The sequence below is a fragment of the Epinephelus lanceolatus genome, chromosome 3, assembly GCF_041903045.1.
Source record: "Epinephelus lanceolatus isolate andai-2023 chromosome 3, ASM4190304v1, whole genome shotgun sequence".
In the NCBI taxonomy this organism is placed as follows: Eukaryota; Metazoa; Chordata; class Actinopteri; order Perciformes; family Serranidae; genus Epinephelus; species Epinephelus lanceolatus.
Genome location: NC_135736.1, coordinates 6,174,180 through 6,191,319, shown reverse-complemented (window position 1 = coordinate 6,191,319; position 17,140 = coordinate 6,174,180). Strand labels below are relative to the sequence as shown.

The 17,140-nt window shown below is 40.4% G+C and overlaps 1 protein-coding gene across 4 annotated transcripts in view; it reads right to left on the bottom strand.

Annotated features, from left to right (window-relative positions):
- rptor (regulatory associated protein of MTOR, complex 1) overlaps nucleotides 1-17,140 on the bottom strand; it is a 272,436-nt gene that overhangs the window by 227,885 nt on the left and 27,411 nt on the right. For all 4 annotated transcript variants that reach the window (XM_078163746.1, XM_078163744.1, XM_078163741.1 and 1 more), the window contains exons 3-4: nucleotides 12,267-12,369; nucleotides 4,405-4,487 (exon numbers count right to left, since the gene is read on the bottom strand). In XM_078163746.1, the coding sequence (XP_078019872.1) occupies nucleotides 4,405-4,487; nucleotides 12,267-12,369 (186 nt within the window). The remainder of the gene's footprint in view (nucleotides 1-4,404; nucleotides 4,488-12,266; nucleotides 12,370-17,140) is intronic.

The following is a 17,140-nucleotide window of genomic DNA, read 5'->3' as shown; positions in this document are numbered from 1 at the left end:
AAAACATATTCGCTGGTGGTTTGAAATGTAATTCAAATCCAATATCTGCAAATGCAACACAGCCCAGCTGCTCAGGATCAGATTTCAAGTGTTTGCTTTTTTTTTTTTGCGTTGCTCCCCACAGGACACATATCTGACAAAGCAAGAAGAGTACAGAAAAGGATGTGGAAGAGAGTCAAAATGTCATCATGGTACACACCACCATGCAGTGTCATCAACTTAAGCCACAACACTCACTGACTGTTGTAACTGTACAGAGGAGGATGACAAACACCTCTGCATTACCTAGAAACGTGGTTTTGTGTGTGTTGCTCTCCGCAGTGTGTAAAAAGTGCGCAGGCTCTATTTTTGTTTTGTGCGTTTGTGTGCTGCAGCTGCTGTCGAGTTTATGTTGTCATTACATCTCTGTGTTGGTTGCCTTGGTGATACTTTATTCTGCTGTTAAAGGTGGGTTATTTGACTCATGTCACCTAATATTGGTGTCTGTTGAATGCTGAAATAGAAGCACCTCTGTTACATAAAACAGACAAGTGATGGACGTCTAAAAAGCTTTCAAACGTAAGGGTGGGGGGAAAAAATCAATACAGCATAGTGTCTTGTTATTTTTGTGTGGCAATATTGCATCGTACCGTATCGTATCATATCATATCGTATTGTATCGTTACACTTTTTTTTATTATGAACATTATCAATATTACAAATACAAATTAAACTTTTGTAGCCTACTAGAATAATAAAATAATTTGCTTTTTCAGTTTATGAGATACATTTTGCTCAAGCAGAGATGAGCAGACTAAAAACTTATTGGATGAGACAGAGGTTGACAAAAGTTTTCTTTGGGGACAGAAGTTGCAGTTGAAAAATGGTAATAAATCACAATAAATCACAGTAAAAAATTTTCACAATACTTAACATATCGCAACACGTTTCAAACTAAACTACTATTGGATTTTGACTAGAGTATCATGATAATGCTGTATTGTGGGACCTCTGGTAATTCCCATTCCACATTCAGGGTCTCCATACATTTTCATGGACAAAATTTCAAAACTTTTCCATGACTTTTCAAGGAGCCATGATCATTGTTTTTCTTGCCCTACTTGCCAAGTGTTTTTCAAACATATCAGATTCAAACTCTATTCAAACATAACTTGAAAATGAAGTAACGTACATGAAGGGAAACACGTCACACCTCCACAGCCCCTCAGACTCTCACTCTCTCCTCCTGCCTCGACCAGCTTGCATTCCTAAAAACCAAAACAGTTTCCTCCACCCATTCTGCTCCCTGGTATACCCCAGAACTCACAGTTCACCTGGAAAGCCCTCAAGGACCATGTGCAGCAATACAAAGACGCCCTTTTCTGTGCCCGATCCACCTACTACTCTCAACTGATTCACTCTGGCTCTGGAAACCCAAAAGCACTTTTCTCCACTATCAACAAACTCCTCAACCCCCTGGACAGCAGCTCCCAGTCATTTACAATTCACAAATGCACCTCCTTCCTCTAATTTTCCAAACTATAATAGATAACATCTATAGGAACTTAACCACCACTGCATCTGCTCCTCTTCTACCCACCTGCCACTACTCCCACCCTCTGGAATTCACTCCCCAAACCCATCCGAGATTCCCCCTCTCTCTCTATATTTTAAAAACCACTCAAGACTCACCTGTTCAACGCTGCTTACTATCACTGACAGTTTCTTCTCCTCATCCTTAATGTGATTGTGCTATTCAATGACTTTTCCAGGTTTTCCATGACCATGTGAACCCTTCCTATTAAAAAATGTACTAGTGGTGTAGATTGCCCTTTAGTCAGCATGTAGTATAACAGTGGCATCTAACTATGTGACATCTTGTAAAGAAAGCAGATGATAGAGAGCTGTCTAAACACTGGCCACTTACAATGTGGACGGTCAATTACAAAGATCAGATTTCCTGTTGCCAGGGTACAGTTACGTTCTCTTCCTCACTCCCTGCTCTCTCTGTCAAAAAGGTGTGTGAGGTTTCAAAGCTCAATTCAGTCTTTCCCTCAGCTCCTATCTTCTGCTGTCCCTTAGAGCTCTGATTCTCTGCCTGAGCCCGACTGGGTCCAACCTCACCCACTGGGTGTGGGTCAGACCCAGCTGTAATTTCTCAATATTGCCCCTAGGCTTGAATTTGGTTGGGTTCTCGCCACTTTAGCGGTGCTTCTTTTTGTAGCGAGGCTGCGGGGCTGTGAGGCTGCGAAGCGATTTGGTTGGCAGTGTTCCCTACTGCCTCCCCAGGAGTGGGAGAAATGTACATAACATGCAGTGATCATCTGCCCGCCACATAACCACGAACTGTAGTTAGCACTAGACCCATCGAGGTGAAAAGCCCACTCTGCTGACTGCCGAACCAGTACTGCATCAGGCGACAGACTTTTGAAATGAGGAAGAGAAGAAGGAAAAGTGGTGCGAGGAAACATGTGTCTTTGTTATAAATGTTTTAATATTAAAAAAATATAATATATATTTCTTTTACAGTAAATATCCGGGTTTTTATCCAGGCTCTGGCCCTGCTGCTGCCTCGGGTTGGACTCGGGTCATGCTTGGAAACTGTGACGGTTCATGTCAGGTCGGGTCTGATCAGAGCTCTACTGTCCATCTCTCATCATCTACTCTCCATCCCTGTTTCTCCTAGACCTTCAGTTATCTCGGTTCATCAGGGTCTGATGAAGGAGTGTTCTGATGAGTGTTTTTAGAGGGAGGGGGCTCTGCCCTTGCCATCTGCTCCAGCACTGAGGCTCCAATGCTGAGAGGCCCAAGGAACTGCTTGAGGAGGACAACAGGCCAAGGAGCCTCTGGGAAAACTCTGAGCTGGCTTACAGCTACAAGCCAAGGATGACTGCCACTGCTGGCAATGATACAAATGCATGTACACACACAAACTGAACAGCTGAATTTACAAGAACACATGATGCATCTGTTAAAAAAAAAAAAAAAACTATGAATCACGGTCAAGGCCATGTGGTTGTTTTGTTGGCACACTGCACACAGGAAGTCTATTAAGAGCTGACACGATGAGATGTAAATCCATTCACCCTTTTACACATTCAAATGATCACTAAATGTAAACACACTGAATTAGGAGCCACAGAGTTACCATGACAGCCTCAATGATTGTCTTTTCATTCTCACATACATCAAAATGTTTTGTCTGCCAAGTTCTGCCAGTATTATGTAGGATTGATCTGTACAGGAATTATGCTTGTTGCACTTGAACACATCAGAGAGTAGAGACTGATGTCTTTAAAGTGATACCCAAAGAAAACATGGTTAGAATCAATAGACACCAGTGTGTTAAAAGCCCTTTCTGATATAGCACTGGGAGGGGTGACTAATGTTCACAGAGTTGGCAAAAACCATAAAGACACTCTGGATACTCAGGATAGTCTGCCAATAGCTATAAAACAATTTCTGAAACATCTCTGAAAACACATGAGAATGACTTAATGGATGCCAAAAACCGATCAGTAATAATATGATACGACCAAGGTCAAGTCTAGGAGTGCCTACAATTCTTTTTTATTTATTTCTAAGTGTTTTATTGGAAGCCTTTGAAACATACAGTCGGTGTCTAGTCATAGACACTAGACTGGGGTCATGGTCAGGGAGGGGGAAATAAGTCCTTTCCCCCACCCTGAAATGCTGAGAAAGTGTAGCTTTAAAACTCACATTGTAACATTAACAAGGTGTCATGTTTTATATAGAGTTCTTGCTGTGGCATGAAAATAAAAACTACATCAAATGTTAAACGGAATCAGATCGGATTTGGCATGTTGACATGTTGGGGCTAAATGGGTAGAGTTTCCCAGCATGCCATGAGACAATGTGAAAACTGTGTTTAAATGTGTTCTAAATCACTCAAGTTACCTACTACACAGTGATGATATTTTGCACCATGAGTTAAGTCGTACACACAGTTAGTGACACCCCGCCTGTGTGGGTGTTTGAATGTCTGATATAAAGATGTGCTGAGTTGAAATAAATAGCACTTCCTGTTTCAGATTTCAGCTCTTCGCCCTGCTCTATTGACACGAATGCTAAGCTCACCACAATATATTTTTATCACGTAATGAAATGGAAAAACAAATGTAAAAATGTGTACTCAATGTTTTTATGTACATATGACATAATTAAATGCTCACTCAATACTGGACCAATGTCAAAAAATATAGTCAATTTAGTGTTCGGAGAGCTGCACACATGGTAGTGCATGCTTTGTTTTCCCCAACGTTGTAAAAGGAGCTGACATTTTGTGAGCGTTCCCATAAATACCCACTGTATGTAAGGTGTGACTGAGTTTATGTGATCATCATGTGTATCATCATCAGAACATGCAACAAAAGGAGGGAAGCTGGTTTACGTGAACCCACTTACCCTGGGTTGCCAGTTTTCATATTGCTTCTGCAGATTGGCCCCAATGGTCTCCAGGGCTTTCTGTGGACTCATTGACAGAGGATCTGGCAAGAAAACACAGATTGTAAACACACCATGATCACACACATGCACGCAACTGTCATTGTAAAGCAAAACCACACACGTTCAATCTGGAGCTGACAAACCAATCATAACTGTATTATTATTGATTTACACTGCTGTCAGTCTTAAAATGATGTAATCCAAACATGCAGGCCATTATTTTACATTCAAGCAGAAGACACTTCCATGCCATGATAACAGAGGTAAGTTATAGTTTATGATTTCAGCATCAAAGGAATTTTTCTTGTTAAATCAAAGCAGTCTCTGGAAAAATAGCAGCAGCTCCTCAGGTTCAAATATTGATGAGAGTGAATCAATATGGCATGAAGAATAGCAGAATATAGATTGAGGACGGATCAAATTGCGCTCAGCAGGCAGAGAAGAATTATTGGCAAGTTTGCGGGAGATACTGATATGCTTTATGCTGAAAATTCAACCCCTGCCCTTATGATGAATGAGGCCTGCTTAAAATGCATTATCACAATAAAAGGAACAAGAAGATGCCTATTAAGTTCTGGTTTATATCTCACTCGCTATTTTAACTTCAAATACTAAATAATTACTTTTCAGTGAGTATTCATCTCCAATCTGTTAATACATTTTTATCAACCTACATATGAACATACAACACAGTAGTCTTCGCCAAGTAGCAACTCACGGTAGAAAGGTTGCAACCAGGCCCCCAGGAAGTGTGCCGAGCTTTAAAGCCAATTTTCATAGTGGCTAAATAGTGAAATTACAGCTCCCAAGTGTGTAACGTGATGCAACTGGGGCCAAAGATACTTTTTCCCATAGACTTACAATGGGAAAGAGGCAATTGTTTATCAGTGGATACATTTTTGGGCACCTCAATCTCCCCAAAATTACTCATTTCACAATCAGGCTTTGATCCATTCAATCTGATAATAATTATAAAGTCTAGAAGAGCCACAAAATTAAGTCATTTTTTCCCCATTGAAGTTAGCAGATCGCTGAACCTGAAGTATAGGGCTCAGCCAGTGGAAGTTTCTAGTGAACTTGTTCTATGGGCCCAATGATGTGGAAGCAGTGCCAATCATATGAGTGATGTCATACTGCAAAGACAGTGCTTTTTTTGGCTTCATGAGACACTGAGCAACTTTTATAGGAATGAATGGGGATCCGCCTCCAATGCTGTATCCAGGTCTTTTAATACATCCATGATGACACCCCTGACCTACGATGAATTATCCATTTCATTCTTTCATTTCTTTTTATAAATAAATATATGGATATTAAGAAATACAGTTGACAATTAAGGTTGAATAATGTCCCTTAATTATGTAAGGCTCAGGTATTGTGTTTCTGAATGTTGTGGTGTTAGTAGGATGGCAATGGTGTGAGATTTACACTGTTAGATAACTGTCTCTTCTAAAGGAATGAAAACAGAAGGGTTATTTTGGGTTGAACAAATGTTTTATTACTATAATTGAAATTTGAAACCATTTTGTTATGGAAATGTGTGTAAAAAGTCTCCCTTCGAAAATACATAAATTCTGTACAGTTGCATTTTTTTTTTCAATATCGTAGATAAGCAAATGTACACAGTATAAATGTCAACTTTTATATCACATTATACCTTGAGACCAGTATATCGCTGCAACCCTACAGTAGGTGTTAGTATTTTACAGATTGTAAATCTCTTCATAGTTGTTTATCTTTCATAGCAGCGCATTATTCGCTTCAGTTGCAGCATAGCACTCTTTCAACAACCATGCACTGACAAAAAAACAAAGCAGTCATTAATATAGTTCTTACTGCTTATCTTACTTATTAGCTGTTCTATAATTAAAAATTGTACCATGTACCATACATACCCATTCTAACCACGCCTCAAAAACAGTCGATCTGGGGCAGGGGTGTCAAACTCATTTTAAATCATTGGCCACAAACAGCACAATTTGATCTCAAGAGGGCCAAACCAGTAAAACCATTGCATAATAGCATAACCTACCTTACAACTAGGGATGGAGAAAAATTGATACAGCACAATACCACAATATTTTGCATGTCAATATTGTATCGATACTCAGACATATAGAGAGACAGTATAGATTTTTTATTACATAAAGTATTGATATTGCAGGCACAAATTTTTGGTAGCCTACTAGAGTAATGACATCAACTGCACACCAGATAAAAAAATCTTCCATTTCTTTTCGTGTAAAGAAGTACATTCTGGAGATGTTCGTCCATTTACAAAAGAGATGTTGAGCAGCCTGAGCTGTCTTAAGAACAATAAGTGCAATTTCCACAATATTTCTCAAATTTTGTACATTCAGTCAGTCTGCTACTCACTGTCATTACATGTGCATTTTTTCAGACATTTCCACTCCTGTATGGTAATGCTGGCATCACCGCACCAAAGTTGAGTGGAAGCTATTGATAAGGGTTGACACCTGCCTTACAAAAAATTTACAAATCAAAAGTTTTGTTAGTGTCTTAGAAATTAGTTGGGGGGGTATTGACGTCATGCTTCATATCCCTAAAAACTGCACAACTAACTTAAAAGCTTATGTAAGTCAATGAACCATACTGATGACTGATTAAAGTATTGAAATTGTGTCATTAAGAAAAAAATCTGACATGTTTTTCCATCACATTTTACAAAATAAAAACACAAAACATATTCGTCCAAAAGATTTTAAATGTAGAAACATAAACAAAATACTCTTTAATATTCCATAAGTTATTTGAACTCTGTGTAATTTAGTTTTTGAGATATGCCCATTTTTATGAACACAGTTTAAAAGCATTATGACAGATTCATTACTTATTCCTATGAGGCCACTGCGTGTTTTCACATAGTTTTTGACCTCATGTATGATGATGCACAATGGCATCATTGCCATCTTACAATATCATGACACAGAAGACAGAAGCCTAGCTTTCTGCTGCAAAAAGAATGTTCTAGCCAATATTGTTTCTATTTTATATCAATATATATATATATACAGGATTACACAAATAATGATCTCCCACTGGCAGCACAGGGAAATGCCGGCATAATTAAAATAAAATATCACATTTACACAGCACGCAAGTAAAACAATGTTAGGTCATGGCATAATGGCAGGAAGGACAGAAGCCTCACCTTTCTACTGCAAAAGGAATGACTACTGTAGCCATTATGGTTCTTATTTTAAATCAATTTAAACAGGCAAGCAAACAATGATCCCCCATAGCCGTCCATTTTTAAAGGGTTAAATATGGCTACGATCAGTCTTCATTGCTCTGTCAGAGAGCTTTATTGTGGCCTAGGTTGAAAATCTTCTGAAGCACTCTTTTACATGAAGCAGGTTACTCTCTGTTCAACTTGCTCCTGAAACCTGGCACCTCTTACTGTGCATTCACACCAAAAGCGTCATGAGCATCATAAGCGGCCGGCAGCCATTCATTTTCAATGTACGCTTGCTACGAAGGGCATCAGGGGCGTCGGCCAGACGGCCCGACGGCTCCGGGCCCCATGTTTCCTCAGAAAATACGCTGATGCAGTACAAAGGAAGCTTCCGAAAGTGCGATTAATGAGCTCCCGCTTATTTACCACCAATTACATTTCTCAGTGGTCCTACGTGCCAACAGGAGAGTAAAAGACTCATAAAGGCTATATTGACTGTGTTCATTAGCGTTATTTTAATTGTGCAATGAAAGTCATGGATAATACAAAGTGAAGACATATATGATATATTTGTTCATCCTTGTAAGGTGAACAGCCTGGACACATCTGCAGCAGCCGGCCCCGCCCCTTTGGCCGCTACAAGTGCCTGCTGGAGCTGCTGCCAGGCAGCGCGATGCCAGCGACCTGAGCGACTGCTGGCACTCATGACGCTTTTGGTGTGAATGCACAGTTAGCCTTCACAAGTGCATCAATATTAGGTGTGCAAAGTCATCTAGTGGGCTAGATTGGAGCCTTTGGCGGGCCAGTTCTGGCCCAAGGGCTGTATGCTTGACACCCCTGATCTAGTGAAAACACTGTACGCCAGATCACAATATCCTGTTATGATGAGGTTGAAAAGGGGCCAGTGTATAAAAGGAAGTTTTCACACTCACTACAACCACTGAAAAGCAGATGTAAGCCCTTCTATTAGCATATAGCTGTCGCATGTGACATAAATTAAACACCATAGTGCATTTAAGGACATCATCCCTGCCTCCACCCCTTGAATTCCCAAACGCCATCTCAAAAACCAAGTGACAGTTCTGCACAGTAGCAGCGTCCTCAGCAATCGCTGAGAGAGTTTAAAAAACTTTAAGAACTGTGTTCCCTCTTTAATGTGCTTTCCTCACTCCTAACAGTCAACAGTCTCAGGGGAGCTAAAGAATGGTTTTGAGGTTCTCATTCAATGGAGATGCTTTTTTTTTTGCTCTATGTCATGTTGTGTGGTTGAGGTGGGGGCAGACTGCTTCATCCTTAGTTGACAAAGGCCTTAAGAATTGAGCTCCTTTGGGAATAAAAGAAAGTGTCCCTAAATGCTTCAAAGTAAAAGATAAACTTTTACTAGCAACATTACGTTGACACTAGTCTTGCGTGACATATCACCTCTTATCAGCGTTCAAACTTTTGCTTTTTTTTTTATCATTGTTACACTCTTTATTTACAGGCTTTTTAATTAGTCAACACACTATAAGTAATCAACGTAGTACCATGATGTCACTCATTGGTTTGTGGACTCGAGTTTGGCACTTTGGTTGTCACCATCTTGGATTTTTGGAGCCAGTAATGACCATGTTTGTGTGAGAGGCTGGAGCTCTGGAGGAGCAAGGGGTGGATCTGACTGAGAAGTCAAGGATACTATACTAACAGCCTGTCACTCAAAACTTTCTGTCCTTAATTATGCATAACACAAAGCCTTAATAAAATGTAAACGGATGAGTTATAGAAAAATTGGTATTAACTATAGAGACCAAAAACATTTTTTGTACCAGGCTGTAAACATGTTTGTTTCTGCTGTAAAGTTGGGCATTTTCACATGGGGGTCTATGGGGATGAACTAACTTCTGGAGCCAGCCTCAATTGGCCATTTGAAGAACTGCAGTTTTTGGCACTTCCATGTTGGCTTCATTTTTCAGCTCCTGAGGCTGCAGCTTGGCATAGTGACTGCGTTTCAAGGTAATAAAAACTCTTCTGAGCCTAAGATTTAAGCCCCATTTCCACTGAGCAGTACAGTACGGTTCAGTGCGGTATGCTTTTTTCCGTTTCCGCTGTGAAAAGTTGTGGATGATTCCAATGGAACCGTTCCTAACCATTACCATTTTTGGTCACCCCTCTGTTGGGGTACCTAGCACACAGATTTGGTGCTAAAAGGTGGAGCTGTGAACACTGCAGTCCGTTCATTGGTCAGTGGCAGACACTCTGCTCAGGGCTGAGTTGTGGTTGGTTATGAGGCAGTAGCCACTGGAGAGTTTGATTAGTAAACTGTAAATATACAATGAAAGGATGCTTTGCTGCCTCTTGCAGAAGCCAGAGTCACTTTTAGTAATGAGTGGATCTTCAAGCGTTTATATGTATTAATTTCAGCCAGGTTATGTGAATTGCATATATTCTAATCCACATTTGTAGAATAAAAAAGGGTAGCGTAGCGTTGAGCTACGACAACACTAAACCCCTGTGCTTGCCCTAGAAGGACTAAATGCACAAATTGCTATTTTTAAATACCCCATGGAGAGACTCTCACTGCAGCCTGTTTTGTTTTGAGCCATTTTGTTCTGAAAATGTTGGTGTGCAGTCTCGTTCTGTGGACAATAAAAGGGGCGCAGACTTTTCTTCTGTGTCACTGATAATGAGGAAATGAGTGCTGGAGGGAGTAATGAGTGACAATAACCCTGCCCACATTTAAAGGTACAGTTTGCAGTGGAAACGCTAGGGTCTAGGTACCATGTCTGAAGGGTACTTTAGGTTCCAATGGTACCATACCAAAAATGTTTGGTGGAAACGGGGCTTAAGAGTTTGCAGCTACGCTAGCAGATCTGGGAGGCTAGCGGTGCTTTCAGCTAAATGCTAATGTAAACAACTTGCTCCGACAGCAATGCTAACATGCTAATATTTAGCAGGTATAGGGTTTATCATGTTAATCATTTTAGTTAGCATGTTAGCATGATAATATTTGCTAATTTACACTAAGTGGCAACCTCTGGGGCTGAAAAATAAAGCCAACGCAAAGTGCCAAAAACTGCTGTTCTTTGAACCGTCACTTGAGGCTGGCTCCAAAAGCCTGTCAATCTCCATCGACCCCCATGTTAAAATGTCAGACTTTATAGCAGAAAGAAACAGGTTTACAGCCTGGTACAAAAAAGAGTTTTGGTCTCTATACAGTAGCTTATTTCCCGGTTCATAAAAACTGTACAGGGGGGATATTTGTATATGACTCACCTGTTATAATTTTATCAAAGCTTAAAGTAATGCATAGGCTACCTAGAGAATGCAATTTCTGAATAAAATGTGCCGGTGTGAATGCTGCATGCTGAATAAATGATGCACTGTAATGCTGACTTTTATGTGTAAGAATAAGGTTAAGTGATAGGAATAGTTGTAAAAATTGAAAGGGGTCTAATTAGTATGAATGTCACTGAAAAGTTGAATGATACTCATAATGCTGCATATTAGAAAGGCTGTTGAAAGCTGACAACACTGCAATGCTCACTTAAACGTGTAAGAAGGTGAAGTTGTAGGAATAATTGGAAAAGTGGGAAGGGGGTTAAATTGTATAAATTCATGCTGCATACTAGATGTACTACAAGTACTGAGCACTATGTATGTATAATATTAGAATATGTTACAATATGTATTCAACATTCATAATCCCAAAGGTAGCAACAGTAGTATTAGTAGTAAAGGCTAATAAGTAGTATATTAGAAGAGGGAGGAAGGGTAGACAGCAACTATGACCAGAGAGTTCATTTTATAGACATGAGACTCCTTCTATTTTACGCCCAAACCATGAGTCTAATCATCAAACTTACATATGGACCAGAGAGGGAAGATTCTGGCAAACCACTGATGTGTTGTTCTGTTTGTGGAGTCAAAAATGTTATTGTGGTCACAGGTTAGAAAACTGCTACCCTAAGCCATTTTCCAGCAATTTCTCATCTCAGAAAAAAATCAGCTTTCCCTTTATTTGTAGGCCAGGTTAGCCAAATGTGTACGTGTGTTTGATTCCATAGTAACGTGTCAGCAACCAGCACAAATTTCCCTACATGTTGATGTATAAATTGTGCATGTAGAGTGAAAATTCACTCAAAGCACAGCTGAGGCTGATGTATTGGACAGTTTAAGGGGTTGACCTGATTATAGATTACCAAATTTTCAACAATAAAGCCTGTGGTGGACATGAATGTCAGTACCAAAGTTCATGATAATCCATCAGAGAGTTTGAGACATAAAGCAAAACTTAGTGTTTGCACCAGAGGAAAAGTTGGGGGATCACCAGAGTCTGAAGGCTTCATCTGCTGGGAACCATGAATGTCTACACAATTTACCATGGTAATCTATTCAATTTTTATTGAGATAAGTCATGGACAAACCAAATAGACCAACCAAGGAAACAGGCAACATTGCTATGTTTCAAGCCATGGCGCAAAAAAATGTATAGATGGAGTAAAATTAGAAAAGCCAATATATTTGGAAACTTTACTTTACACATCATTTTTAAGAAGAACCAAATTTATCATATCCCACACTTTGTGTAGCATTTGAGTGCTTGTTTGTTTTGCATTAATGTTGCTGTGCATCTGTGTGAACTCACCTATCCAGCATTCCAGTCGGGCACAGGGGGAGGTCTTGACCACATCAGGAGGGTCCACTCCCACGTTGAGACACAACACCAGCGCTACACTCACAGTCTTCATCTGAAGGAGAAGACAGACCACATCATTATCCTCACATCCCTCATCAATGCTTCAATCAAAACAGACTACCGGACTCATTCTTAATAATTCAAAACCACATTAAATCTTTATTCGTCCGAGAAACTAAACTGAGCACACATGCTTGTATTCAGGTCCATCCAGTAAACCACGTTCTGCTGCTGCTGCTGGCCCCTGACAGCTTCTGTGGAGCGTCAAAGGTTAAGTGTCTCACCCAGGAGACACTCAACAGTAGTTATTGAGAAAGGAGTTATTCTCTTCCCTTCCATATTTTCTCAGTCTGGTGCTGGGATTCCACTATGTCTCTGAGGCTAGTGTCACTTTATCAAAGAATTTAACCTGCAGTCTCAGAGGCTTGTCACTGTCAGGTCGCAAGCATGAATCTGTGTGATTGTATGAATTTAATGCTAAAAGGTGAAGACCACACCAAAGGGCCATTTTCACATAAATGACACAGTAGAGCCATTACAGGCTGAAACCACACAAAGTGATGACCCACGACACAGAAGACCACTGGGACAGGAAGTGAGCGGAGAGAGAGAAAGAGAGAGAGAGAGAGAGAGAGAGAGAGAGAGAGAGAGAGAGAGAGAGAGAGAGAGAAGCAGGCCATCTGAAATAGAACAACCATTGATCCAGGGGTCATGTGGCAAGTCCTGACACATACACCGGGACTCGAATTACTACATTCATATGCACGGTAGTGCAGGTAAATGTGAAATGTACATGTAATTCTCAGTTCTACATGACCCTGGTGCATGTAACCAAAATGGTACAGAAAATATGTTGCCCAGGGGTGCCAAATCTCAAGCACTGAGTGGGAGAATCACTTTTCACACTCTCACACCACATGTGTGAAAAAACAAACAAACTAATTTTTAACTGATAATGTCACAGCGCAAATAAAGGACACTGACAGCACACGGAAAAGCAAGACTAGGGTTGAGTGCCATTCACATTTGATTTGATGTTGCTACCATTTCCGGTCAATGGAATTTGGTACTGGTGGGGTTAGGTTCCTAACTCAACACTTTTGAGGGTACCGACTGGATTCCATCGGCCCTACTGAGTATCGAGTACCACTTCACAAATCCATCGTTGCCAAATCTCTACTTGAGAGCACATCTTTGTGATAACACTGGGTTTGGACAAAAGATGGAAGTGCTACAAAGCTTGGAAGTAAGCCACAGACCTTCAAGACCCTAATAGAGTTCTGCTCAGCCGCCGGGTCCAACTTTAGACAGGAGGTGGAAACACCCCGAAGCTGGTAAGCTGGCCACTGAGCTCCGTGGCCAACTTCCTAGCTTTGGGGTGAGCCACAATTATTGCTGCAGCACCAATCTGCCACTTAAGTTTTGCCTGCAGTTGAAGAGCAGTGATTGGCATGACTGACAGCTACGTTAGAGACTCCTTAGCTCTGACTGGTTGGTTTCATTTAGTCATGGTGGATTCGTGGAAATGCCATCAGGAACACTATAAGGAGGCAGAGGAACATGTTTTTTTCTGTCTCATATTACTTTGTCAGGATATAGTGACAATTTCAGCATTTATGCCAAAACGTATTGTTTCTTAAAGTTACTAGCTGTGGCTTTAATTCTGTGTTAAAAAATAAGAAATGTGTTTCTCTAATGCTTACAGTGTAGTTCCTAAGTATTCTTTGGTTTAGTTCATAGGTTCCACATGTAAAAGAAGGATCACTGGATTACTGTTTCATAACTTTTGTCATCTCTGCCACTGATACTGTCCATCAACTCAGCAGGACAACTGTTTGTTGATTGCACTGCTTGACCTGAGCTGACCAGTCACTGTTTCATCATCGTCTCACTTTGTTAATTGTTTACTCTGGGACAGATGGCCCTTGAACTTCCCAAGGCTCTGCATGTCCTCTAGGTTTCAACTAGCCACAGATCAGCCACATGCAGGGTTCCCCAAAGGGCCCAGTTCTTTCTTGCAGCTCCTTGATTACAGTTTGGCTTAAATCTGGCCAGATCAAAGAATCTGGAATTTTTTTTATTTTTATTTTTAAAAAAAAGGGTATTTAAGCATATTTAACAGCTAACAAAGAAATGACCATGTAGTGTTGTGTCTGCATGGTCGAAACACACTCCAAAATGCTTTGGAGTTGTTGTAGAATGTTACACTCCACTACAGCATGCGCACAGTTTCTCTGTAAACTTTTGAAATCATGATAATAATAATAATAATAATAATAATAATAATAATAATATTCAGAATTAATAACACAGCACAACATTTAATATACATTTTTATGAGCCCCATTAAGGACATGGATAATTTCAAAAGATTACCACCAACATGGGGATTTATTCACCTAGTATTGTGTAGGGGTGTAACGATCTATCAATCTGGATCAATACATCGATTTAATGATCAATGATCCAATCACGTCGATGCAAATTGAAAACATCAATCCATATTGTCATCTTTAGCATAGGCTTTTATTTTGAAAGTCTGTGTCACTGTCAAACAGCGGCAGGCAGATAGCAAGTAGCTGAGAGAAAGACGATGAGGATAAAGTAATTTAATCGGGAATAAATCAGCAGAGTGAAAATATTTTGGATTTTAGAGAAAATACAGGACAACAGACAAATTTGTTAAGCTATGAGAAGAGGAAAATGTCAGCGGCTAGCGGACAGAGGAAAAATGTCCGCTAACCTTGCGGAATGATCTTGTCAATCTGTGTTTATGGCTGTTTGGAAAAGTTTTCCTTCAGGGCTTAAAGCCAGATATTCCTGATGTTTTATGAAAAAGATGATGGTTTGAGTTAAAATGAAAACATTTCTTACAGAAAGGTCTCTCTGTCAGAAAGCCCTGAAGGTTAACTTATCCCATTTGCTTTTTCATTTGTGTCAGTGGAGTCAGTTTAAAGTGAACTTTGCTGTACTCATTATTTATGTGTTGTTTATGTGTTTTATGGCCAAAAGTAAAAAAGCAAGGGGTGGCAGCGTCTTCTGTAACTGACTGTGTTAAATGAGCATTTAATATCGCCTAATATCGATCACAGACCCTTGATTCGCATCAAATTGAAATTGTATCGTGGCCGACTTTGTAATATCGTATCGTTGTCCAAAGAATCAATATAATATCGTATCATGATGAAACTGGTGATTTACACCCCTAGTATTGTGCCTATCTTTAGGGGATCATAACATATCAAGTGTGTAATTTATCTGCTGCTGTTGCTGGTCAAAATAAGACCAAATGTTTCTATTGCTGTCAGTTTTTGAGCCACAACAACAGCCAAAATGTGGCCTGCAACAGACTGGGTCAGGCTTGTTTTTAGCCTAGCCAACTGCCCGAATGCCTTTTGCCTAGGGATGCACCACTTTATCGGCCACACATCAGTACTGGCCAATACTGGTCTTGCTGACTGCCACTGACCTATCAGCAAATAGGATGACAATCAGCAACTGCAGTGGCCGATGTTTCTCTGTTGTGTCACATTAATTTTGTGCAGCCTAAAAAGCAGGGCTTGAGAATAATAAGTCCTGTCATTCTGGGGATAAAAGAAAACGTGTTTGGGACAAACAGTGATCTTCCCTTGAACACCATTGGCAGGAAAAGACGCAGTAAACCTACTATAAAGGCATCAGGGGAGGCACCTTATTTTTGTCCCGATTTTTTTGCCTAAAGCTAGCCAAGAAAGGGCTTAGGCAAATTTCTCCCTGCAGCAATACCTTTGACCTGTTGATGGCAATAGAGGTAAAGTCAGGGGATCACCAAAGTTGGGAGCCGTCATCCTCTGGAGACCATCAATGTTTGGACCAAAATGATTGACCAACTGACTGAATGACTAACACTGCCATCCCAGAGCCAAAGCTGCTAACACGACTAAAAGTTCTATCTGATACATCCCCTACTGGGACTGAGAAATGACAACAACTATACACACAGTTTGTCCACGTACAACACTGCCATATATCAATGCAAGAGTGCCAAGTGACCTTTTACAGGTAGATATTATCTCTGTGTGTAATGTAGGCCTATAGAGCACACACTGTGTGTGTACAGTGGGTAACGTGACTTCCCATGGCTGAGCATGGTTAGGAGGGCTGTTGTTGTAAGGGTAATTAAGGTGCCCTCTGCTTTCCCTCCAACATTGTGAAAGGTCAGTGTGCTAGTGGAACTCAGCAGAACAAGACTACAGAGGGACCTGCATACTCACAAACACTATGTAACGCATTGCTTCAATCATTTCACCTGACCTCTCCACCCCTCTCCTGCCTGCATGGAAACGCCATGAACCCACCCTAATGAATGAGAACTGCACAAGTTTTCTGCTTGGGTACACAGCTATATGCACTCAATCTCCTGGTTACTGTGGAAAATGAAACTAAGATGACAGTAGCGTGATATTCCCAGGCTGTATTTGTCACAGCAAAGCTTTGAGCTAGCGTCAGCATGCTAATATGCTCACAGTGACAATGTTGATGATTAGCAGGTATAATGTATACCAAGAGACCAAAACTGCTATCTTTAGAATGATGCCACTTGCATTTTTGTAGTTGTTGGATTAAAGTAGAGAGAAGAAACCAATCAGGGCCAGCATTAAACACACAACTGCGAAGCAAGTTATCTGGACCAATGAGAAATATAAAGATGTTATATGGCCATACATCAAGGCAAATCCTTGGGATCCCTAATTGCCTTGGCCCAAACCTTTGGATCCGCCCACTCCACTAAGTACAATTTGACTGATTCACCTGGCATTGAGACATTAAACAGCAGTTTCTCA